Source organism: Oncorhynchus tshawytscha, linkage group LG04 (assembly GCF_018296145.1).
Source record: "Oncorhynchus tshawytscha isolate Ot180627B linkage group LG04, Otsh_v2.0, whole genome shotgun sequence".
In the NCBI taxonomy this organism is placed as follows: Eukaryota; Metazoa; Chordata; class Actinopteri; order Salmoniformes; family Salmonidae; genus Oncorhynchus; species Oncorhynchus tshawytscha.
This window is the reverse complement of record NC_056432.1, coordinates 36,178,992-36,205,138: the sequence shown is the minus strand read 5'-3', so window position 1 is coordinate 36,205,138 and position 26,147 is coordinate 36,178,992. Positions and strand designations below refer to the sequence as shown.

The window sequence follows — 26,147 nt, the reverse complement described above, 5'->3', positions numbered from 1 at the left end:
TGTGTGGGGGGGGGGTTAGAGGTGTGTGTATGTGTATGTTTATTCTCCCATCTCGAGGTGCCAGGTGCTCTTACACACCAGCACCACATAGGGGAGCTACAGCTTTTTACAAGTCAGTCAGACAGACAGACAGACAGACTCAGATCTGTCCAGCACTACACTGCAATCCAACAAACCAGAGTTTGGAACATGCATTTGCAGGAAAGATTCAAATGTTCACTCTCCACGATATGTGACATGTCCTCATTGTGCCATTGGAGAGGTTAATAATATGAATATGGGTGAAATCACATCATTTCACCAATAATACTCATGAGGAGGACACAAAACCTAAATGACTTTTATAAACCACACCAATACAATTCATACTGAACTTGATTTTATGATTTTATGTACTGCACTAGATTTTATGTAGGCCTACTTTTAATGTAACATGTCCTTGAGTGTTCTGAAAGGAATCTGCCAAATAAAAGGTATTATTATTATTATTATTATTACTACTATATGCATACAGTCACTACCAGGAAACTCATCTTCATTTCAAGGTTACATTTAAATATTGGTGTAAATATAGTTATGGGCGCATGTTTTCATTGAACAATACAAAAGTTAAATATACAAAAATATATCACTAACATTTACTGATATAAACTGCTCACAGATCCAAACGGATCTACAAGAGTTGTTAAAAAAAAAAGGAATAGGAAAATATATGTTTTTTTGAAAACATGTTAGTCACATAGTCCAACACAGCTCTGTAGCTATGACAATGACGTAAGAGAAAGGCATTCTGCGTGCTACGACATGTAATAAATATCATTACATTCATTCTGGGCCATGCCAACCTCTGAGACACATTGGATGAATGAAGACAAATGAACTGAGAAATCCAAACATACATTTTTTTCTCAAATGAATTACTGTGTTTAGCCTATTCTTCTGTAGCCATGATTGAGAAGGATTTGTTGTTTTCTGAGGGTCTCTGTTTGTTTGTCATAGATCCCACCGATACTTTTACAGGGTGTGTGTGGGTAAAGAGGGATGTGGGCTCCTAAAATATAGGTGAAGGAACTGAAAATAGGGCGCAAACACTATTTTTAAAGGGTAGAACACACACATGACTCGAGATGAGCACAACACCATCATTCCCCCGCTCAACACCTAAATACATGTTTTATTCAAGCTTTTCTGTTGTCCAACAGGAGTTTTCTAGAGGACCCTATCAGGTATTTTGTTATTAGAGCAACACGATGAGAAGTTGAGAGAATTCATTTTAGTTCAGAGTTCACACATTTAATATTTATGATCATGAATCAGAATTAATGTGTTTCAAATGAATAAAACATGAATATTTAAATATTTGAAGTATAGCTAATAAGATCTATATCGATTGTTTTCTCTATGTATCATTCATCAAATTAAGGTTTGGAAAGGTTTTTTAAAAATCGAAGCCTATATGGAAATATGTATGTATGGAACATGAATAGTTTCCATACCAAGATCTTACAGAGAAACACACATCATGGGCCTATTATACCACAGTAAAATAAATATATATATAGTCATGTGTGTGTATATATATATATCATACATAGGTTACTAATATCTGAAAGTACATTTCCAATTTAGATTAAATTCATTTAAATTACCCCCCAAAATTTTTTTTTTTTTTTTTTTACCTTTATTTAACTAGGCATGTCAGTTAACAACAAATTCTTGTTTACAATCGTATTGTCGCCCTTCAATGCCATACCAGGACGATGCTGGGCCAATTGTGCGCCACCCTATGGGACCCCCAATCACGGCCGGCTGTGATACAGCCTGGAATGGAACCAGGCTGTCTGTAGTGACGCCTCCAGCACTGAGATGCAGTGCCTTAGACCACTGCACCACTCTGCAATATTTTATGTTATGTAAATGCTGTAATCGCAGAGCTTTTGTAATCCTCTTCATTCATTTTGGGACGGGTCACAAGTAATTCTCTTTTTCATGTGGTTTAAACCAAAATCTCTAAAATTAGTAATCTTTGTAGTGAGTTTAAATTTTTTTTTTTAAATGTATGACACAAATGTAAATGAATTGATTCCATTTAATAACATAATACATAACCTCATCCCTAAAATTATGAAGTGAATGCACAATTAGAAGAAAGGAATGATTCCAATACATGATAAATGTGATTGAAAATTACCCAAGGAATTGTAGTGTGCCGAAATAACATTAGTGTTGCACTTCCTATAGATCCCATTTCTGTTTTGATGAGACTAATGAATGACAAATATAGTAAATTAGCATTATTGATCAATTATGGATAGATTTAAAATTGTGTTCTCATACAAAATGTATTTATAAAAGTGATGAAAAATATTGAACGTAAAGTTAAATAAATTCATGAATCATGTTTTCTAAATAATGAAATATTGCTTTAAAACATGTATTGAATATATTTTAAATTGTAATCTTTATTTACTTTCCACAAAATCAACAGCCAATTTTTATACAGAAACTGAATTTTTGGGCGTTTGTAAATCGAAGAGCCGAGCTGAGGAAACCTTTTCATTAGAAACAGGACATGTAATCTGGAATCTTTGTTTTCCTTCTGGGCTCAAATGTTCCTCACTTCCACGACAACGGGCAAACGGATGCAAATGGAGGAAATGTTTGACATCACGAACACAACAGTACTGCTTGTGTTAGAACTAGGAGCCATGCAGCCATGTGGTCTGCCTCTGCCTTCCTAACCAAGGTTGTATACCAAATGGCGTCCTACTTTTGGGCCCTCCCTGGTCAAAAGTAGTGCACTATAAAAGGGAATTGGGTGCCATTAGGGAGATCAACCAGGCCACGAAGTGCCCCCCTAATCTGACACAGACCCCTAGACCCCCCCTCCTGACTAGAGTTTTCTAGAACTGTCCGGTCAGGGGTGAGAGAGTGTCAGTTTAGCTCCCCCAGCGAACACAAGTCAACATGCCATAATCCTCCCATCACCTGATGTTACACTGCACCCGGCCTGCAATTAGCCAGCCGGCCTAAGCCACCCACACCCCACTGAGATATAGGGCTACGGCTGGAGCTGGGTCTGGGCATGAAGCTCTGAGCCCCTATTCATAAAGCGTCTTAGAGTAGGAGTGCTGATATAGGATCAGTTTTGCCTTTCTGATTATAATGAATTGACAGGGGACCTGATCTTAGATCAGCACTCCTAATCCGAGATGCTTTCTGAAATCGGCCCTTAGGTAGAGGCCCATGGCACTGGGTGGGTATGGAGCTCTGAGATGGAGCTGCTGGTGTTACAGGCAGGTTTCCATGGCTCTGTGCCGACCGGCCCGGGCCTGGCTGCATGGCCCCTCATCTCTCACTATCACCACCCTGGTGGGGAAGAGATCAAAACAAACACGTGGTGGCGGGCACGGCCTGAGATGATGAATGACTGTAATCAGTATCAGGCGACTCACACTGCTCTCCCATTGGCAGAGCTTGGCGAGCTGAGGTTTTGTCGGATTCCCTGAGCCGCAGAGTGACAGGCTACACACAGTGGGATCTGTGACCTGGATCACCATCCGAGACTAGGGAGGTAACAGATCAGAGCAAGGCTCCGGCTACTTAACATAAAATATCCCCCTTCTTTACTGTGGAGCTGTCCACAGATATACGGTGCCGAGCCTCTGAATGCAAGCACTTGTAAAGGGAAAATGTCAGAGGGAGAAATGGGAAACGTACCAGTTTAAGCAGATGTTTTGGTGATGGTGGTGGGCGCCGGCATATCCATTATGGGCCGGCCCTGAAACAAATTGATGGGTTAGGGAAGGGAATTCCTGGGGCTTCGGAATCGAACTGGCCCCCATTCTCCACATTGTTTAGGGACCATGTGATTTCCCGCCCTTCATCTGGGGAAGGCAGCAGCAAGGGGGAAGAGGAGCACAGGAAGCAGCAATCTCTCTCTCGCCTCGACCCAACCTTCCCGAAACAGCCGTTACTCGTAAACAAAAAGCCATATTGTAGCTAATTTTCCTGTCTTCTCTCAACTCTACAGTGTGTTACCGACGTGGGTGTGGGGGCGTGTGTAGTGTGGGTATCAGCATTGCAGAGGCTGGATCTCTACGCCTATGATCCCCAATTTCACTGTCTGGGCTCTGTGTGGGGTGCAGGGGTGGGGATTCCCCAAATGGACATGTTATCCATTTCCTGCTCATGGTGAGTGGAGACCTGGTCCCACAGTCACAGACCGAATCGGCACGTTAAACTGCCACAAAAAAACATCCAGTGTTTCGCATTCACGGGGTTTCGAGCGGTCATCATGTAAACCTCCCTGTGGTAGGGCCGTTCCTCTGGACAACCTATGGGGCTGGGCGGTGGGCCGGAGGATGAAGAGAAGGAGGAACCGGTGATTGGGTTCCAGCTCCTGAAAGGTGCATTTAGAGACTGGACTGATGTAAAAGGAAGTAGTCACTCAGCTACATTCAGGAACGCAGCGGAACAGGATTTAGCAACCGCACTGAGTTGGACATGACACCATTTAAACAGCATTATTATTAATCGCTGCTGCAGGGGCTCCTAAGGAAGAAAACACACCATGGTGATAAATGATACACACACTCAACATGGGCCTGTCTGTAATGGCATTTGACTGGGGTCTGTGCAGACAAGGCTCTGGTTCAAGTTGATGAAAGTAAAGGCCATGAGTAGTGAGGACTGAACATGCAGCAGGCCGCGGAGGCATGGGGCTATAAGGGAGGGGGAGGGGGGTTGGGGTGAGCTCCTATAGTGTCTAAGACCCCCTCTGCCAGAAACAACATCAGGCCTTCTCATATTCAAATAAATACTGAGCGAAGGGGGTAGCAGGGATGGGCAGGGAGAGGGGGACCAAGGGGGGTGACAGGGGGAGTAAGATGGCTTCTCTACTACATTAAAGCCTATTTAGGCTCATGGGGCTAGCTGAGAAGAAGAAAGCAGGCAGTGACAGATTTATAATGAGCACAGACCTTGCCCTTGCATTTAATACCAGGCTTAAGTCGTATTAGAGACACACAAAAAAAACAGATCCTGTTCAGCTCAGCACAGGTCATGAGGAAGAAAGGCCTTAATTAATTTGGGAGATCACCGAGGGCCCAGCTCCATATCATCGGTTCTTTGTGGCAGGAATGCAAGCTATTTACGGGAAGTTCAATTGGAGGCAGGGAGAGGAGAGGTGCTGACGTCCCGGCCGCTTCCCCACAGATAGGAAAAGGATACTTTTCAAAAGCTAAAAGCTTCCCAGTTTTAAAACAAAGGTGGGGGGGAAGAGAAGAAGTGATTTTGAAAAGGGATCGGTTCTACCCTCCTCTCCTCCAGACATTCCAGGCTGTTTCTGCACTCCTCTTCTCGCTCTCTTTCTTTCTTTCTCTCTCTCTCTGAGAAATCTGCTTAAGCACCGCACGATGACATTCATAAAGACTAAACTCAGTACTACCTTTTCTCTGAACACATGCATCTGCAAACATGATAGGCCTGTCAATGAGGGGTTAATGGCTGCCACTCAGTCTGCCTCTGCCCCAATTGTTCTACCTCAGGCTGTGCCTTGGGGTTGGCAGGCAGGGCTGCATCAGAGCTGAGATGAGATGCATAGGGACTGGTGAGAGCACTGGTCAGGCTGGTCAGACGTGTTGAAGGGTAAAGTTGGCAGCTGTCAGGCCTATATTTGTTAACTCTGCAAAGACATGTGGAGAGAAGACCATCCTTCCCAAAATAAACAAACCGGGTTGGCACACATCTTCGAAAGAAAGAAAGAGAGAAAGGAAAAGAAAGAAATAGCCAGGTTGAGGAAGCAGGTAGAGGAAGTGATTTGGTCTAAGTGGATGTACTTTAAATGATACTGTGGTGCTTTTACCAGGGTCTTGATGGCTTAATGTCATCAAGGTTGGTTGAACTCACTAAGATGACATCGTTAGCTTTCAGTCATCATGCAGCTTCTTTTATTTTTTAAATGGAGGTATGAAAATACAAAACAATGGTTTTATGGCTCAATGTATTCATAGTAGTTCACTGTAGTAGTATTATTTTTGACATTTTGATTGTAAAAGACAAGCAATGTCTGTGATTCATATTCCCCATTACTACACAAACACATCACTGTGTACTATAACCAGACTAGCACAGATGAAGAGAGAGGGGTGTAATATGGCTGAAGCTTTTTTGCCAATTGTGTATTAGCTCTTCATGTGAGCATGTGTGTTGACTTCTTACATAACCTGTATGGACTGCACAAAGCATTATTCATTGAAACATACATTCAAGAATACAGGCCTTATGTTTGGTAAATTCCTGTATACAGTAAACGGAGATATATACACCAGGTGGTTCTTTCATCATGGCCTCAACACTTCTCACTTCTTCATCCACAAAGCACCTGCTCTTTCCATCCTGCCAGATTCAAACTCAACCGACAGCACGTGTCAACCTGTGAGTGTGAGAATCATTTTACGGACACACCAGCCAAACCTATTCACAAATATTATTAAAAGAAGTATTAAACACTCAGACTCAATTAGCAAAAGTTTTAAAAAATAAATTAAATAAAAAACATATTAGCCTACCACGTAAATAGTAATATACAATAAATAACCCATCACATCGCTCTCCACAAATGAGCATTCACTGGTTAAAAATCGTGCTGTGATTCGTGATTAGAAATTTGGGTTATTAGTGTGTTGGAATTTGCCCTGGTCTGGACACTAGGGGATGATGGTCAGACACCATTTTGTTTGTGTCCATTGTGTTTTTATGACCATCCATGTCCGTTTTCAAAGATGACCACACTCAAAAGGGTTGAACAGGAAAGGTAGATTTTCAAGCCAACAAGGAAACGTGTTTCACTGTAAATGTTCCAAGAGCTAGTCATTCCTTTTATGTTTTCAACTTTTGTCACATGTTCGGTCACATGCAATTTTCATTTAATCGCAAAAATATTCCAACAATTTACCAATCACAAATATACGATATTAAGTCTTCACCCAGGGGATAAAAAACGGCTCTCAGAAGAATACATGCACATCTTGCATGGAATTTAAAATAAAGTGCACAGCAATCAAATTGCCTTTGAAACAGATTATCCCTGACGGGTCTACAGTGACACGAAGCACCTGTGTGGCTGGTCATCATGGTCCCATGCTGTACTATGTCCACTGGTAAGGTTATCCCCACATATAGATTTAAAAACACCTGTTGGGCGGCTTCTAGTACAAGACTAGAAAGCAACTCGCTCTTTACGGCTTTTGTGTCTGCAAGTTTCGTGGCAACTAAAGTCAGGTGTTATGTAAGCTACCATTTTAGTTCGTTATCGAATTCGTGCTCATTTGTCAAATGAATCTCAGTTTACGCCACTGGTTATTTACTACTGTGATATCTGAATCGAAATCTGAACAAAAAGCTTATGAACTAACGTAAATGAAAATCGAATAATTGTGGTAATTTAAAGCTCATATTGATCGACCGAAATAACTGAAACGTTATCCAAATGTGTTTTCTGATGGCTGGGTAACGAAATTCTAAATTAAATCATCCCATCACACGAATTTAATCGATTTCAGAGAGTAGTCCGCCACATTGGTTTATTAACGAAGAAGCCAATCATTTCTTACAGTCAAATATTTTGAGTAATGAGTAGCCTAAAGCAGATTGCACCGATTGTCAGGTGGCATGTAAATCCTAACCTCGATAATGTTGTATTGTATCTATCAATGCGTGTATAAAGACATCAAACAAAGAGGTCCATGAGAAAGAGGTTATGAGAAAGAGGTCCATGAGAAAGAGGTTATGAGAAAGAGGTTATGAGAAAGAGGTTATGAGAAAGAGGTTATGAGAAAGAGGTCCATGAGAAAGAGGTTATGAGAAAGAGGTTATGAGAAAGAGGTTATGAGAAAGAGGTTATGAGAAAGAGGTTATGAGAAAGAGGTCCATGAGAAAGAGGTTATGAGAAAGAGGTTATGAGAAAGAGGTTATGAGAAAGAGGTCCATTTTCCCATCTGGGACCAGTAGCAGAAATGCCTTTACATCAAACAGAATGGGCAACGAATTCAAATCTGGTGCTCTTATTAATTCAACGTTGAAATGAGTTTGTATGTAAACCCATACCGATCACATCTCTCGAATTAAAATCGTACAGGGGTATGGTGACAATAATTTGATAGACAATAATGACCAGTGGACCTATTTAGACAATTAAACAAATAACGTTTTGTATATTGATGGCTTTTTATTAAACTGGTTATATATGCACTATTGGCTGTTAATTACTTCTAAATGTTCGTGGAAAGACGGGACACCTCGACCGGGTTGGGCAGCAGCTATTCCGCAAGTCAACTGTCAGCGGTCAACTAGCTGACTTCCTCTCTGTCTAATTCCAAGATTTAGACCAATATTTACATAAGATATACTTTTATATATGGAGCGCGCCGGGTCAGTCCCAACAGTTTCAGTCACGCTGCATGAATGTTAAAATTATTGTTTTATGATCCTTGGACACCACTTGATTTATCGTCTGTTAATTGATCTAAAGTCCTAATTAACATCGAACCTTTTTGCCTCGGCGGTTATGCAGATATAGAAAATAGTTCCTGGACAGTCGTTGAAGATGCATTATGGTCCAAAATGTATTTTTAAATTCAATAGAACCAGATTCTAAAAAGCAAAAAAAATATAAAAAAACGCTCACGTGGTGTGTTCTAGAATTAGTCAATGATTTTCATAGTCATGGATCAGTTAACCCCAAACTGCAATCGAGTCGTGTATTGAGTCAAGCATGCCCAAGTGTCTAAACCTAATCCACATCGCACCTAGACGTTTGATAACACACAAAGATAGCAGAGAACATGCCTAAACCGATACCGTGTGCCCTAAGTTATTTAATGAGGCATGGACTGGGGCTCTTGTTTTAGCGATATATCATGTAACCACAACAGAGGACTATTTAGCACATAGCTTTGGACCACACAGGACTTAGCAAATATATCAACAGGAGACTTTGGCACCTTCAAACTTTTGACAGCGGCAAAAACAACATGCACAACGGTGTCAACAAACAGCGATAAGAATGAATAGACCTATAATAATCACATCAACAACATTAACAGACGAATTAATTCGAATCTGGTAGACTATAGGCCTACTCATAAATTATGTTTTAAGATCTAATAAAAAATAAACTCTATACCAGGCTACATAACCTATGCCTCTTTTTTTTTCAGAGACGTATACATACAACACAACAATACATCAGCCCTATGGGTAAACGGAAATGATAAACAAGCGATGGTTAACGATATAAATTAGCCCTACATTGCGCAAGACATGCATAACGCACAATGACAGTGGAATATACATATTACTGGGACCAGCATAAATTACGTATCTTAAAGAAACATAGAAGGACAGACACTGGACCATTTTACATACATGGGAGAAAGTAGTGATAAGAGGTACTAAGACAAGAGAGAAATACGTGTTGACAGCGTTTTTCGTCCATGTTGTGGCTCAGGTTTATTCACTTCATCCTCACCAAATAGGCTATGCTATCTGTTCAGAGAACGGGACAACTCGCCAAATATATTAATGTATTATTTATTTTGAGATAATAGGCTAATAAAAACAAGTCATGTAAGCCTGTGTCTAAATCTTTCAACTGGATATTATTAGAGTTGTCTATATTCCAACTCCGAGTGTTCAAAATAAATATAGGCTATATCCCTACACAAAACTCATACAATTCAAAAGCCTATATGCTGGTAGGCTACACAATATAATGTGTTCCAAAACTGTGCATATCCTCATTTTAAATTCCTAATGTAAAATCATTGCGAGAGCTCGGGACTATAACGTTCTATCTGCATGTTCCTCAAAATGTAGTTATGGACATAACATTGAACGAAACAAGGCTCTCTTCCTACATAGTACTCTCAATACCCCCAACTCATGTTGTTAAGTTCAAAAGAATACAAGATCGAAATTGCTGCCACAATTCAAACCATGGAACTTTAAAGACAATTATCTCAGAATCATATTTTTGCAGGTAGAACCTTATAGTCACAAGCGCTCGATTGGGCACGTTTAAATGCTTTGAGCAAACCCCCGATATACACTGGTGCCTGTGCTACAGTTCATATTGCGCGTGTCACCTCGAGACATGGTTTGCCCCCCAAAAAATGTTTCTGGGCAATCAATATAGGCCTACTTAATGAAAAAGCGTTCGGCTTTCCGTAGAATAAGAAACACATCTGAAAACGAATCTTCAAAAAATGTATAATAATAAACAAAACATATAATATAGGCTATGCTATATAATATTATTACATCACTAGGCCTACCTATAGGGCTAGTTTGATGGGTTCGTTTAAAAAAAAATGGCATTAGATCGGGCACAAATGAGAAGATAAAGGAATGGAATCACATATTTGTAAAATCACTGGTGTAAAAGGACCATTACAAACCGAGGGCAATATGATGGTTGTTGGATATCAAACATAGGCCAAGATCATAGAATTGCAATTTGGCTTTTGATATTTACACTCTTGGCTCCACCACACTCTTGAGACGTGTGAACAATAATAGGCCTGGATGCTTCTTGAAACAACATACAAACCAAGAGAACTGCAAACAGCGAGATGAGTAAAATACGTTAGCTCAACACCCCTTCCTTTTGTCCCCGGTTTCCTGCAGTTGGAGGTCAATGGCACTGCTGTCCCTGTGCGCGGCTCCTTATCCAGACGGAATATCTACGTTACTGATGGGGATGACGCCCCGGATTTGGACAATATCCCCCAAGGGGCAGCAGGGTAGCCTAGTTGTTAGAGCGTTGGACTAGTAACCGAAAGGTTGCAAGTTCGAATCCCCGAGCTGACAAGGTACAAATCTGTCGTTCTGCCCCTGAACAAGCAGTTAACCCACTGTTCCTAGGCCATCATTGAAAATAAGAATTTGTTCTTAACTGACTTGCCTAGTTAAATAAAGGTAAAATAAAGGTAAAATAAAGGTAAAATAAAGGTAAAATAAAGGTAAAATAAAAAATAAAGGCCTCTTCTGATGCGTCAACATCCAAATTCGGGAATCTAGTATTTCCCAACTTATAACCAACACACAGAAGGACGAAATAAATTACATTACGATACTTGGTAAAATGAACACAGTTTAATTAAGCACGGTAAAACAGGCAATATTTCTGCGTAAGGCCTACACATGATTATTGCTGGGCTAATGTTAAATGGGTCAGTGGTGGTTATAGCCAACATCGGAATAACGACAGATACATCTCGTCTGCTATAACTGAAATATAAAACATAGAAATAATAATTATTTTATGTTTTTGTTGATAATTTGCAGGCTAACTGATCCATGCCGCCTGTTTAAGACAAGCCTAGACGTTTGATAGTGAAATATAGCCTACATCTTTTGACGATGGATGATGAGAACACGATTTTAACAGCATAATTCATGCAAACAAACCAGGGAAATCTATTAAAAAGAATACTTCTGAATACGTTCACAAATAAACGAACAAGGGTGTAATAACCTAGTAGGTAGCCTAAATTATAGGGTTTGAAATAACCTCAATAGAATAATTTAATTGTAGCCGACCAACAAATTAACCCTTAAAGTGGCACACCAAGAAATATATAGACTATGAAAAAATATTTCTGAAAACTATCTGTAGGCCTATTTAGCCTTAATATAGGCCATAAATTAATAATTTGCATTTTCATGACTTAACATTTGATAGTTAACGCATTGCAAACATCTCAACTAGCCGGTTAACTGCCCAATTAGGGTAGACTTAATCAACAACAAAAAAAATGCATTAACATTGTCTGCTTCAGTGATTTATAATGAAGACAGGCCTAGTTAAATGAGGACCGATATCAAATATGAATAAAATGATAATCCTACATGCGTTCCAACATATGAATATTCAAATTTATGTAAATGTATGTGTTTATGGTTCATATGCTCATAATACCTGTAAAATGACATCGACTGAATCATATTGTGAAACATATTGAACATAACAGGCATACAGTATATTAGCTACTGATATGAATGTGAAAATGTTTTCTATTTGCACAGACCAAAAAATAACATAACAATATTTCTCTATTGTCAATAATAGCTAGCTTTGACTAAACATTGCTTTAATGGGCAACTCAACCGCCTGGTAGAGCATCTTTTTCAATAGTTCCTAAAATTATAAAACAATATTTTTAGAATTTCATCATTACAAAATTATGTGTCAGAGGTCAACAACATTTTACACACAATTAGTACCCTACTGAAAATGCGTGATTAACAAGGTTAGGTTTAGCTAACCTTCCAACATTCACCTCCTTTCAACCATCTTTGAATGTGTGTTTGACAAAAGAAAGGAGTTCGCTCGTGAAAACCACATGATCCTTTGACTAACTGGCATTGGATGAGATAAAAATATGCCTCACAAAATTCATATGTTTAATTAAATTTAAAATTGGTTGGCTGCCTGTTAATCGGTTAGGGAACTTGCCCCCAAGTGCTCAATGAAGTGAATCGGAATATGCTATGGAGGATGTCTTGCTGCACCTAGAGACTGGAGAGCTAAAGTAGGCCTATTGCTAATTACTTTCCATAACACACTAGTAACAACGACGGGATGCTTCTCACTGCGCACAACAGAACTGCAAATTTTTTTAGAGGTACTACGGTAAGCTATGCGAAGAAGCAACAGGCACACCTGGTGTAGAGTGAGGAGCCAGCAGGAGTCATAACAGGAAACATGGCCGGGGCTGTGGAGTCCCGCGAAACTTAACCACGCTTTGAATAAATGTAAAATACCCGATTCAAATGTTCAGGAAACATTTCCATTATACTTACAATTAATATGGACATTAAAAAAGGGTTAAACGTTTGGTGCAGTATAGCCTATCCACCAATGCGTTGGGTTACACCTATTTTGTTTCTTATTCGCGATGTGAAAGTAGTCCTATATAACCTACCTATAGGTTTATAGGGTTTAACATTTATAGTCTAATTGGGTTTGTGAGTGAAATTAAAACACTGACAGGCTCAACATCAGGAAACTCATTCGGAAAGATGTTTAGACTTTGTCCACTCAAGTGTCCTGGTAGCCTAATGAAAATATATGTTTTAATATTACAAACCATTTCTCTCAATAATTCGGAAATGTATCTATTAACTCGTCTTAAGTATTCATGCAAAACGCATGAATAAGTCCACTGTTTTCATTCTCCTCCCACCAGTGCGCCAAGGCCTTCAATCGAATTCCTAAACAGTCTTCCTATTTTATCAGGTTCTGTATTTTGTCTGTTATCACCTGGGTATTTACAAAGGACGCTTCCGACTTGGCAATGATGAAGTGAGTTGGTATCAATGGCATCATCTGATAAAAATAAGGAAATGGCCGCGTTGTATTGAGGTGGACTACTTGATACGTTGTTAGTCTTGCATTTTCTTGAAATATCAATATAGCATAGTAACCAGATAGGCCTATAGACTATATAGGAATACAACAATAAATACACAACATTGTGTATTATATCCTATCTAGATGGTTTAGGTCTATTAGGCTATCAAATGGTTATGCATTTTAAGCTGCCTGCTACTGTATAACAACATACATCTTAAGTGTAGGGCCTATATGTTTAGATACTGTCGTAATTAAACAAATAGGAAAATAAATCAGGGATTGCTTGCTGTTAAATAGATGTGTCCCTTTCCATGGTTATTTGCATTAGTTAATTATGTTGGCCAAATATATTAACGATCCAAATAGTTCTGTATAATTCTACACTTAAAAACAACAGTTCACCACAGTAGTTTATTTATGCTCGATAGCACCAAGACAAACATCCAAAACAAATAGGGCTGATCCGCAAAGACAACAGCGGTGCCGCTAACTAGGTTATCCCATTAGTAGCCCGCTGCGGGCCGCAAGTTATTCAATCGCCCAAGTGTAAATTAGACTAAACCCCAGTTGCTATCGCAGAAGCTCAACAAAACATAACTTTTGTTACTATTAATTAATTATGAAGCTTGATAAGCTGATAACCCGATAGGCCTACTGTAAACGCAAGATAATGGTCAAGTGCCTAGGATCGCGCATGATGGCAGCTCTCCTTGCGTTACAGACAGGCTCCCAGGACAGCAGCCCCTAGTGACTTTATTAACACTTGCGCTGAACTTTGTTTACAGTCCACCATGGCAAGCCACAAACTACATTATCCTACGTTTGAGAAAATCTGTAAACGTTGCGAGATGTAAAAAAAAATGCATTTAGTGGACACATCATAATGATATTATCCATATTGCTTAAAATTGTCTGGTGGTGAGATCATGTAGGCCTTTCGGTTTGGGCCAGACATTGCACCAACTAGGCAATGCGTACAATTAATGAGTGAGTGAGTGTGTGGGAGTGAATTCATTGACTATAACCCTAAATGAATACACTATTCCTACCTCTATAAAAGTAGGGATGACAACACGACAATGCATAGGCTAGTTCATTAGACAGGAGGGGACAACAACGCCCACATGTCCAAAGTAGACTATTTGGAAATTACGCGCGCTATCCTTGCACAACCAAAGAACCTAAACATATAATTCACTGTACAATCGCAGTACTTTGAAGTCTGACATCCGCAATGACGTTACATTTGTGTTGTTGTAAAATGAATAAAACATTTGGCACATTGATTGACAAGGTCTTATTCAAATAAAAGTTCCAGTCAAAGCGTGCACACTTTTTTTCGAGCCCTGCATGGGAGGCGTGGAGCTCTCACTTTTGACATTCTCTCTCTCTGCGGTAGCTTCTCCTCAAGGCAGACTAGCGAACTCTTATGACATCACCCAGCCACCGAATGGGGGAAGAAGGGAACAGCTCTCTGCGTATGAACGATGTTTTAATAGAAGTGGATGTGTTTGGGCATATCAATTGAATTCGTGCAAGGGAAAAGTTTTTAAAGTTGTTCAAATCTTCAAAAAGATTCCGTGGGAATACTTTGCTTTGAAACCAGCGGAGTTACTCATAGACTACTTCGCCGAAAGGTCCCTGAATAGGCTACCAACGAATGTTAGAGGCGAAATGTAAAACTATAACTATTGTAGCGTATGTTCCTGCGCATTGTGTCTTGTCTCCTGCTTTCTGGAATAGAGCAGAAAGGAAGCAGAGGAGAGACGGCTTTTCTCGAATTCATTTCTCGCCTATGGACGACAGCGGTCCCCTCTCTCCAAAGGCAAATGCTTTCAGTATAGCCTCTCTGATTTCAGCTGCAGAGCAAGCAGGAAACGCAACATTTGACAAACACGGTATTGGCCTGGACAAGCAACACCAGCACGACTGTTACAGTTCATTGAAAATGCACTACAGCACTGTCACCAGGGAAATGGAAGGTACGAGCGCGGTCTTAACAATAACCGTGTAAATATTTGCCTGCGTTAAGTTTGTTTGTTGATCATCTCAGGTTCTTGTTGCATGTAGATGTGATCTTGTTCCCGTAATATCCTCAAATTGAGCAACCATGTTTGCGTTAGTGTAGATATGAAATGCATAACTTAAGCAATGTTGATACTGGAGTAGAATATTAAAAAAAAAATAGGGATCTATGAAGATATTCCCGAAAAGTCACACCCAGTAGGCAATAGGAAAGTTCGGGGAGAATTATGATGCATATGACGATAAGAAGTTATAACTAATAAACGAATCACAACTTTTAAAACACCCAGTAATCATAGACTACATGTAGCCTATATTCATAGAACTGACATATCTTGTCAAAATAGGGATTTCAGTTGCATTTCAAATCACAGTGAGTTCGTAAATACTACTTACAGAGAAGAAAAGAGCCCGATAACACATTTTGAAATTAGGGAACGCGAAGTTAGTGGCCGGGGTAGCCTTACATGGGGCACCAGTTCGTATTAATGGTAAAAACAGTTGATAGGCCTATATCCAACACATTGGCATGTGTCCCTTATCCCAGTTCCATTTGGCAAAACAATGTAACATACAATTCACCTCGAAATAACCTTATGTGTTTGTTTGTGCATGCAAATAAGTGTTTGTTTACCTTGTAAAAACGTTTACCCTCCACTGTGCCAGCTATCCCGTCTATTGTTACGGGAAGTCGATGTGGGCGATTCCCTTATCCAAAAGTAAATGGGTGCCGGAAAGCCCATTAAAAAGGGGCGCACTTCACTGTCAATCAGTCTCGTCCCAAGGCAGGCGGGGAAAGGGACTTTACCTGCAGTTCCTTATCTAAATAGAAATAAGACCTCTTTTTATCGTGAAGGGGAGGCCCTAGATAAGAGAGAAGAAGTCTGGATTGCAGTGTATCATACTGCAGTAGGGCAGCAGAGCAGAGGCCGCCTGGAATACTTTTGAACACAATCCCTCGAAAAAACAACTTGCGTGTGCCCAGGGTTATAGTTCTACAAAACCATTTCTGATCAGGATTGGGAATTATAATTAGGGTCGCCGAAAAAAACAAGTTCTGAATCAACTTTTTTTCACTATTTGGACGTTTTGCGAGAAATGCTGCGATCAAATTCTGTAACTGTAACAGACATTTTAGGATGTAGGCTGTGGTTTATTACAGCATCGGATGCAACAGCGATGATTAATGAACGCAGAAAACACTAAGACACACTATTGTAAAACTACTCGAACATTTATAAAGGGTGTTTGACGTTGAAGAAAATAACGCGAGCCTACAACTGCTTTTCAGGGTTGTTGTTTTATTTCTATCCACAAGTGCAACGCATATAGTAAAATCCAGCTTTTGGAATGATTTCAGCAATATCCAGTCCGTGGCTGACGCAGCTGTCCCATTTTTGCGATGTTGCAGCCTTCACTACTAGCAGCCTAAGCAGCCTCAACACGTCAGGAAGTTACCATCTCTCCCCGTCCCCCGGGGACCCCTACAGCCAACATGAAACCCACTTTGAGCCCTGCCCGGCCGCTCAACACAGCTACAACTACTCGGGGTCGAACCCGGCCCAGGCCCAGCACAGCGACACCGGAACTTCCAACTGTTCCTCGTCGTCCTCTAGCTCCACGCCGAACAGCAAGTCTCTGGTGAAAAAGAACCCTAAGGTGGCCAACATTAACGTTCAGTTGGAGATGAAAGCTTTATGGGATGAATTTAATCAGCTGGGAACAGAGATGATCGTTACCAAGGCTGGAAGGTGAGTGGAATTTACACCAAGATACATGCAGGCTTCACTGGGTTAGGCTGCACTGGGCCTCCAGATATGAGCTTATGTTATACATGAAGAAATATTTAGTTGCCCATTTCAAATGTATCCCCTGAGAGCTCGCACATACAACGCAAATCATGAGATATGTTGGGAGATATTTAAAGTCGGTGTGTATAGTCAATTGATCTGAAAGATGTTGGTGTGATGCTGCAATGGAAATTACGCAGCAATATCCAGGCTTTGGATCTACTGAAAACATCTTTCAGATCATGTTTTTTTAATAGCTCGTCACATTTTACGATACTACCTAGACAAATTATTCACTAATAAACGATTTAAGGAATATTCTGTAGTGTTATAATATAATTAACTCCAGCCAATAGACAGACAGAGCCCTGATAAAATTTCTAGACAGATTGGAACGGAATCAAATATGCCTATTAGCTTATTAGTATGTTAAGCATTCTCTTAAATTAAGCATTTTTATTTGTAGTAGTAGATACAATTAAGACTATGCTATTTCCCCACAAATACATTCAAAACGGCCTACATGCTTGCGCAGAGAAAGCTCAATATTTCCGACTGAATAATATTACGATATTTATCCAACAGTTTACGCATGCATTTTAGAGAAGAATTGTACGGGTAAATGCCCTTCTGTTTCCCCCTAAATGGGTCGTGCTTTCCTTGACATAAACTCACCGCACAAAATGTGAACTTGAGCTTTCCTATTCTGAGTCATAACACCATACCCAAGGCATTTATTTCTGGAACCCTAAACCCCGATTTACGCGCCAATGTCACAGATCGTTATAAGACCATTAGGGTCGCAGTAGGCCTTGGGTATATGCGTTAACCAACAAAGCAGCGGCACTCAAACATAAACATTAGTCCACTGAGTCTCACTACAGTGAATTAGGGGATGCTACATTAGATTGTTCAAACAGATAGAGAACGGTCCAGAATTCGACTTTATTCGGGCAATGAATAACGAGGTTCCTTTGGTGCTATAGTTATTTTACGGTTACGGTTTACTCTTGATACCCTCCTGAAATGCAGCATTTAGCGCTTTTCAAAAGCGAGTGAAAGTTTTGAAATAGGCCGATGTTCGCATAAAAATAACTTCCTACTGTAAACATTCCACATAATAGTAAAATGACAGGACTATAACCCATTTCTTGCTCTAATATAACTTGATTTCTATGCTTTCTCATAGGCAACAGAGCAACACAATATTTGATGGAATTGTAATATCAGTCAAAAAAACATATCGATTAATTCGCTGTATGACTAGGTCCACTTGCCATATCTATCAGTTAAGTTTTAATAACTGCGTTTTTAAAAATTCAATATTTACAGTTGTGTTTTATGGATTTGAGCTACATAAGAGACGGCATTTAAGCCGGCTCAGTTTACCTATAGGGTGACAGCAGAAAAACATCTGTCATTCCCGAGATACTAAGCAACACAAGATCCGAGGGAGGGTACTTTAAAAGCTACTTTAACCTCACCTATCCACAACTGCAGCCTTGAATAGACACTGACGTTAATTGAGCGGTGATTTTAGGATCACTTTCACTGGTTTGGCGATTTACTCCACACACAATAAAACGTTTTACTGTATGATACACCCCTCATGCGAGTGTGATCAGGAGAAAGAGAAAGTAGGCATATTTATTAAAGAGACGGGGGAAAAGAACAGCCCCTCGTGCGTATAAATGACTGGAATCCATCAAAGGGTAGAAGAGAAATGCAAGTGGATGTGCAGTATTATATAAAGCTAAGCGTCATTTGGGTTAACCAAAAATGTAGCACGTCGTTTATCCACCCATTAAAACGCGTCATACACAGTATAGGCCTAAAATCCCGGGCCTGCTTTTTTTGTGGAATAGGAAGGCGTCATAACATCATGTAGGCCTACTGCAACAACAACCCCCCCAAAAAACATAACAATACGGTTGTGGCTGCGGGTGAAATAATATTTTCGACTGTTGTAAAAACCCAATATGTTATCAAAAAGCATATCACAACATATTGCTCATATCCTGATGGGAATTTCTCAAAATCGCAAGTACACCCAAGTGACAAACACTTGCAGATCAGCCCACACAATGATAGAGCCAAGTCAAAGAAAACTGATTTGAATATATCCATGTGTTTTCTCTGTCAGGCGAATGTTTCCTACGTTTCAAGTGAAAATATTTGGAATGGATCCTATGGCAGACTACATGCTGCTAATGGATTTCTTACCAGTCGACGACAAAAGATACAGGTACGTTTTATTTACCAAATGAACAAGATACAAATCTACAGTTTTCTTGGGAAATATTTTGTGCCAGTGAACATTAGTTGCAGTGGTGTAGGGCAATGGCCTATAGTTCCAGTGGACGTGCATCCAACTCACAGTGGGCCCGAGACAATGCATTTAATTGGAAAACAGAACGTAGGAATTACAATCCATTGAGACCCCCTGTAAACTCGGTGAAAATGTTGCTCGTGTTTCATCTTCCTTTCATAGGTATGCTTTCCACAGCTCCTCGTGGCTGGTGGCGGGTAAAGCTGACCCTGCTACTCCGGGGAGAGTTCACTACCACCCGGACTCTCCAGCCAAGGGCGCACAGTGGATGAAGCAGATAGTCTCATTCGATAAACTAAAACTCACTAACAATTTACTGGATGACAATGGACATGTAAGTATATTGCAGCGAAGACCCTGGTTTACTAAATAGTGTATCTATGAGTAAGACGTTATAGCCCATATCCTATACGCCACATGTCACATGAAATCATACTATTTGAAAGTATTAATTTGAACTGATTCCATCTGCTTTCAAATGGCTTTAAAGAGAGCATGATTCAAAATAACTATACCTGCACAGGTGAATGTCTGTGCGCCAAATAGTTTCCACGGCACAATTCTTTCACATTTCCTAAACTACACAACAACAGTTTTCCAGTTTACCCATTTGTGTTGGATAGCTCTGGGTAATTATATAGGTCTAGTTCATCTTTTTGATTTGACATCATTTTAATCCATGCGTAATTTGATACATTTGGTTGTGCGTAAAATGGTAGGCCTATAGTGCGGAAAATCTATTGACTTCCGTTAGAATTATGCTCATTCATTAATTAACTGACCTTTGCGTTGCCGAGCCAACATGGGATTTCGAAAACACTATTTAGAGATATCACAATCGACAAATATCCATTGAGTTAAGTAAAATAGGCCTAACCTATTCCTCTCTCTCCCTCTGCAGATAATTCTAAACTCAATGCACAGATACCAGCCAAGGTTCCACGTCGTCTATGTGGACCCACGCAAAGACAGCGAGAAGTATGCGGAGGAGAATTACAAGACCTTTGTTTTTGAGGAAACACGTTTCACGGCGGTAACAGCATACCAAAACCACAGGGTAAGATATCGCCCTCTATGTGCTATGCAGATATAATAACACACATTGTAACATATTATAACACGATAATAGATGGTTGTTATTGTTGTTGTTAGTTTTACACTGTATTTCGTGAACAGGCAGTGTTTTTACAACATGGGACAATTTAAAAAGTATAAACGAATGAAGCCAAATATAAATCAGCAGGCCTTAAACAACAGGATAATCGTGGGGCCAGCCTGTTTCCCTGTATTTCTATAATAATGAAGTAAAACGAATAGGGATCTGTTAGGTTATAAACTTGTATTAGATTAGTAATTAACCTAATAATTTGCAGGACAAATAATTATATTGACAAACGAATAACCTATAACTGACGCAAGGATCGCAAATATATATATTTTATTCATATATGCATTATTTGACCCTTCCATATTTCGAACAAGGCACAACCTAACAGCATTCGTTGCAAGAAAACATGGCTTTATTTCATAAAACAATGTAGGCCACATTAAAAAAATGACTAAAAATAGTATTTATACCTCAGTGAAATAGATTATGGATTATTCTGACAAACTTTAAATTAAAGACATGACAAACACATTTAAGAAATAGGCTATAGGCCAAAAAACGCTTTTCTGACCGTGAAAAAAAAGCCTTATTCATTTTACGGAACATCTGATTCTTCCCTCTTCTTTTGATCCCTCCCATTTCAGTTTGATCCCCGTTAACTTTTCACAAAATATTTTATTGTATCAAATAACTGAACATAATTCCTTTACGTGATATTTTTGCGACTGAAAATGATCTGTGTCACTGATGCCCCTGCACAGCTGTCCAGTTTCTCTTTTTTCCTCCGTCTTTCCTGATATGTGTTCTATCTGTTTGACCCCTTCGTATCCAACTGGTCTTCTACGCAAACTAAGGGGCATTCATTTTGTTGTTCAACTCATTCCGGAAATTCATGACCACATAACTTCATTCGCGGATGTACAAAACTATTAGCCTCGTCAATTATAAAAAATGACATGTTCAGCTGACATTTTTATTCAGTGTCAAGGCCACAATAAAACACTTCTTATGACTAAACTGTAATTCTGTAGGCAAAGGCCTAGCCATCATTACAAAAATACGTTTTATATTTGAAGACTATGTTAAAAGATTCCTTACCTACCTTTTAACATGTTGATTATAATAGGCATGTTTCTATACAAGGGAAAGGGGGAGCGGCTATAGCATCGTTCTTTATGGCAACGTAACAGTAAACGCTTTGACCCTCACTAGTTAAGCCTATATCACGCCATAGGCAGATACACGTTCCGCTCAATTTTTTTCGTGTTGAGTAGGCGTAGGCTACATTATATTTCGTGAATATTACACGTTCGAATGTTATGTATTTAACCCTAATAATAACCTAAACGCCGCACGTAATGCGTGTTGTTCTGGGTTGGACTTTCTACTTTGACATGGAGGTTTACCTGACTTTGTCCTTCTGGTTGTAGATCACGCAGCTGAAAATCGCCAGTAATCCTTTTGCAAAGGGCTTCAGGGACTGTGATCCGGAGGACTGGTGAGAAAACTTTAAACTCCATTTAGGTCTACTCAATTTATCAGTAACAATCTGATTAATTTTCACAAAACTGCCTCAACTTGTTTTAACGGACCCAGTGAATATGAAATGTGCTAGTCTATTTACAGCCAATGTCATACATAAATAAATCCCATTTAATTATTTGTGTCTTGTGGCTCTGTTAATGTTCATCCTCTATCTTAATACATAATAAAGCTATTGGCGTTTTTGACACACAAAATATTTGACAGTGTAACTGAATTCACTCTCTCTGCTCCAGGCCCAGGAATCACAGGCCAGGCTCTCTGCCAATTATGAGTGCCTTTGCAAGAACAAGGAACCCAATGTCGTCTCCCCCACAGCAGAACAGCTCAGAAAAAGGTCTGTAGCCCTCCCTTTCTCAGATGAGGAATATAATTAACAAGTTCATTACCTTCACCGAGAGACCAAATTAATCCAGGAATGATCTTTTAGAACAAATGTACACATTTCATCTTAATTTAGCAATACTATAACTGAAATACGAGTAAAGTTTTGCTTTCATAAGTTCATATCCATGAAAAATATAGAACAGATATCACCTACAGTAAATGTAACTTTCACAATGTAGATTGCAGAATTATAGAAATGCATTGTATTACCACAGATCAGGATGCTTTGGTGTGCTTGCTCTTGACTTGGCTAATGTGTTAGTGGCGCAGAGGTCTAAGGCACTGTATCTGAGTGCTAGAGGCATCACTACAGACCCTGGTTTGATTCCAGGCTGTATCACAACCGGCCATGATTGGGAGTCCCATAGGGCGGTGCACAATTGGCCCAATGTCGTCTGGGTTAACGTTTGGCCGGGGTAGGCCCTCATTGTAAATACAAATTTGTTCTGAACTGACTGGCCTAGTTAAATAAAGGTTTTGCCGATCTCTGACTGTCTGCTATTGTTTGTTGTTGACGTTAGAGGACAGTAGGCGGGACTACGACCGGGACCCCAGTGGTACGCCGATGCACGCCGACCCCGCCCATCAGCTGATGTCACGCGTCCTCAGCCCCGCTCTCCCCATCCCAGGAGGCCTCCACGCTGTCCCCCTCACCAGCGGCCGGCCCAGCCCTCCCCACGACTTGCGTACCCCGGACGGCCACCCGCTGGCCCCAGACACCCTGCATCACCACCCATACAAGTACCCCACATCCTACGAACACTACCTTGGGGCTAAGACCCGGCCATCGCCGTACCCTTTACCCGGCATCAGAGGACACACGTACCACCACCACATGAACCCAGCCACAGCTAACATGTACTCTGCCACCAGCGCCCCATCTAACTATGACTACGGGCCAAGATAATGAATGTTTAGCTGTAGCTGGCAGCCGCTGCCCATGGCCGACACACCTGGGCCACCGCTACTAGCTAGCTAGCGCTGTGGAAAAGCAAACACACAGGAGGGGAGGGACAACACAACTCTGTCTTCATGGCTGATGCAATGTCAAGTGAGTCGGGAGATTGCGCGGTGCTCTCCTGTTGCTGGATACCCTCCACCCCTCAGAGAGACAAAAACTTCCGTATTTATTTTAGGGAAACGCATCTTGGCAGGAAGTACAGACTGCCTTCTGAGCCCAAGCAGCGGTCTGTCTTGACCTCTGAACGTTGACAGCAATAGCTCTATATGAGGGTACCTTTTTCCTGTGAGGTAGAGCGAAGCAGACAGTGAGCCCTCTCTTAAAACATGGATGATGCATTATCACGGACTGGAAATTATTATTTTTTTGTGTTGGATGCACTTTGTTTTTTTTTTTGCTTTCAAAAAAGCCATATGTTATATAGTCAATCAAGCTTCCATAAATATACAAGATATTTGCATGTTGAGCTCATCAGATAGGTGTTAAAATGCCTTTGAAATGTTTTTTTTTGTTCGAGAAAAAAAAAATGGATTTGATTTTTTTAACCATCCTGAGATGCAGCCCTGAGAAGCTTGTACCATGGCACTGACTTGCAGCAATTCTAAGTAAATAAAGCAGCAGCATGACTGTTCTGTAACTGTAAAATAAACATCACATTCTTAACTTTTAATTCATAAAGCACGAGTCCTCCCTGCCTGTGTGCTATCACGGGGCCAGGAAAGACCTTGCCTCATTGATTGCATTATTCTGTTTCCTCAAACTGGATTTACCCAGTTGGATTATGGTGTTCAGTGTATGTGTGAGAGAGAGGGGACTTGGAACCTGTCTAAACATTAGGTTGAACACCGACCGATATGCTACAGTTCAAAAGGTCAACATCCACACCTGGGTCTACAGAATTATTCAAATGGTGTGTTGCATAGAAGAGGAATCACGCTACACATACACACTCATAGTTGCACAGTAATAGGACCATACTTCCAAAAGGTAAACACACACATGGAAAGGCCAAGCCCCTTAATTGTCTGTGTGTGTGTGTGTGTGTGTGTGTGTGTAGGCACGCACAAGTGTGTGTTCTGTGTGCACATGTATATATGTGGGTTGTGTGCTTGGGCAAGTGTGTGTGTGGATTGTGTGTGTGTGGATTGTGTGTGTGTGTGTGAAAATAAAGGCAAAAAACAGTAAAATCAACTAGGCATGCCATTGAGCAACCCAGCAACAAAATTTGATACTCAATCAGGAATTCTATCCAACCCAAATGTATTAAATCAAACATTTCTTATTTCTTGTTCTGAAACAAAAAAAAAAGTTTTTTTTAGCTTTAAATGTAATAAACATGTGTAGGCCTAGATGCAATTTTTAGATTTACAAAAATATATATTTCAAAATATTGTTGGCAAATTAAACAAAAAAGTGTAGGCTATAAAACAAAATATTTTTGCAACCAGATGTCAATTGGTCAGACCACGATTCATTAATTTATTGAGAAAACAAAATAGTGCAGTATGGATTCAAACGTATTATCAACATTCAACTTTAACTTATAATCATCTACAATATCAGGAGCGGGAATAGCTTTAACCATGAACAACAGGTCATACAGCCAACCATCTGACTTCCCAGAAAAATACCCACTCTGTCTCTTCTACACAGACAATAAAAAAACATTAAACATTTCCTCCTAAAGGCCCGGTGCAGTCAAACACGTGACCACTCCCAGACAGTCAAAGCAGAATTCTTGCTTGAGAAATTGCTCTGAAGCAAAAAAAAAAATATTTACCACTTAAATTGGGGAAAAAAAATCACAGTAAATCTACTTAATTGTTATCCAGAAATGATTTGATATCGATATTAAAAACGGCTGCGTTGGACATTTAAAGGATCTATTCCTCACATGAATTGCCACAGTCGTGCTATTTTTTTTGCTTAAAAAGGATCACTAGCCAAAAACACACATTCATATTCCGTGCAGTGCTGTCTCTATTAGAAATCGGTCATATAAAGGATGCTTTGTTGTCAAGAATAATTCTTGCTAAAATAACATGCTGTTCGGGGATCTGGGACAATCATGACAATAGGAGACGTCATGATTCATTTCAAGTATGCATCTTCTCTTCAAGCGCATTGCAGATGCCGAAGGGTCCAAGGTAGGTGAAAAGGACGCCCGTGCGCAGGTTGACCTCTGCCTGTTAAATGACTTGTGAAGGAATCGAAGCGTAAATCATGTCCACTCATTTGACCGTCAACTAATTGATCGTATACATTCTGTTTAGGGTACTAACACCAACAGAGACCTGAACGCGTGGATTTCGGGAATATCATGGAATAAGAGCTGCTCTCGTTTGAGGGAAATCGTTTTTCAAAAGACAATCATTTTACTGTAGGTTAAGACTAGGCTACATATTTCCAAGTTGGAACAAAATGAAGATTGAAACACACGCCGATAAATTTGATGATCAAATTAGCCTTGGAAAAACAATACTTGTTTCGATTGAAAGTTATTCCTGACACTACAAACCTACAAAAAATTGGCACATTTACACAATAGTTATTCAATAACTAAAATAATGCAAGCCTAATGTATA

At 40.0% G+C, this 26,147-nt stretch overlaps 1 protein-coding gene across 3 annotated transcripts; it reads left to right on the top strand.

Moving 5' to 3' along the window:
* Window positions 1-14,576: 14,576 nt before the first annotated feature.
* LOC112248643 (T-box transcription factor TBX1) lies at window positions 14,577-24,232 on the top strand. 3 transcript variants are annotated; one of them, XM_024417840.2, is made up of 8 exons: window positions 14,577-15,402; window positions 16,857-17,196; window positions 19,379-19,480; window positions 19,727-19,898; window positions 20,466-20,621; window positions 22,103-22,170; window positions 22,451-22,551; window positions 23,123-24,232. In XM_024417840.2, the coding sequence occupies exons 1-8, from the start codon at window positions 15,081-15,083 to the stop codon at window positions 23,506-23,508; spliced, it is 1,647 nt and encodes a 548-aa protein (XP_024273608.1). In that variant the 5' UTR covers window positions 14,577-15,080; the 3' UTR covers window positions 23,509-24,232. The 3 variants fall into 3 exon arrangements, with proteins under 3 accessions (XP_024273608.1, XP_024273607.1, XP_042176621.1); XM_024417839.2 differs by having other exon boundaries at window positions 16,806-17,196; XM_042320687.1 differs by lacking the exon at window positions 14,577-15,402 and having other exon boundaries at window positions 16,247-17,196.
* Window positions 24,233-26,147: the final 1,915 nt, after the last annotated feature.

What these genes read in the sequence shown, in the direction of transcription:
- LOC112248643 (XM_024417839.2), top strand. Translation starts at nt 15,081, where the DNA reads ATGTTAGAGGCGAAATGTAAAACTATAACTATTGTAGCGTATGTTCCT. An exon ending in TACTGGATGACAATGGACAT is followed by an intron (nt 19,899 to 20,465) that starts GTAAGTATATTG and finishes CTCCCTCTGCAG; the next exon opens with ATAATTCTAAACTCAATGCA. An exon ending in GACTGTGATCCGGAGGACTG is followed by an intron (nt 22,171 to 22,450) that starts GTGAGAAAACTT and finishes TCTCTGCTCCAG; the next exon opens with GCCCAGGAATCACAGGCCAG.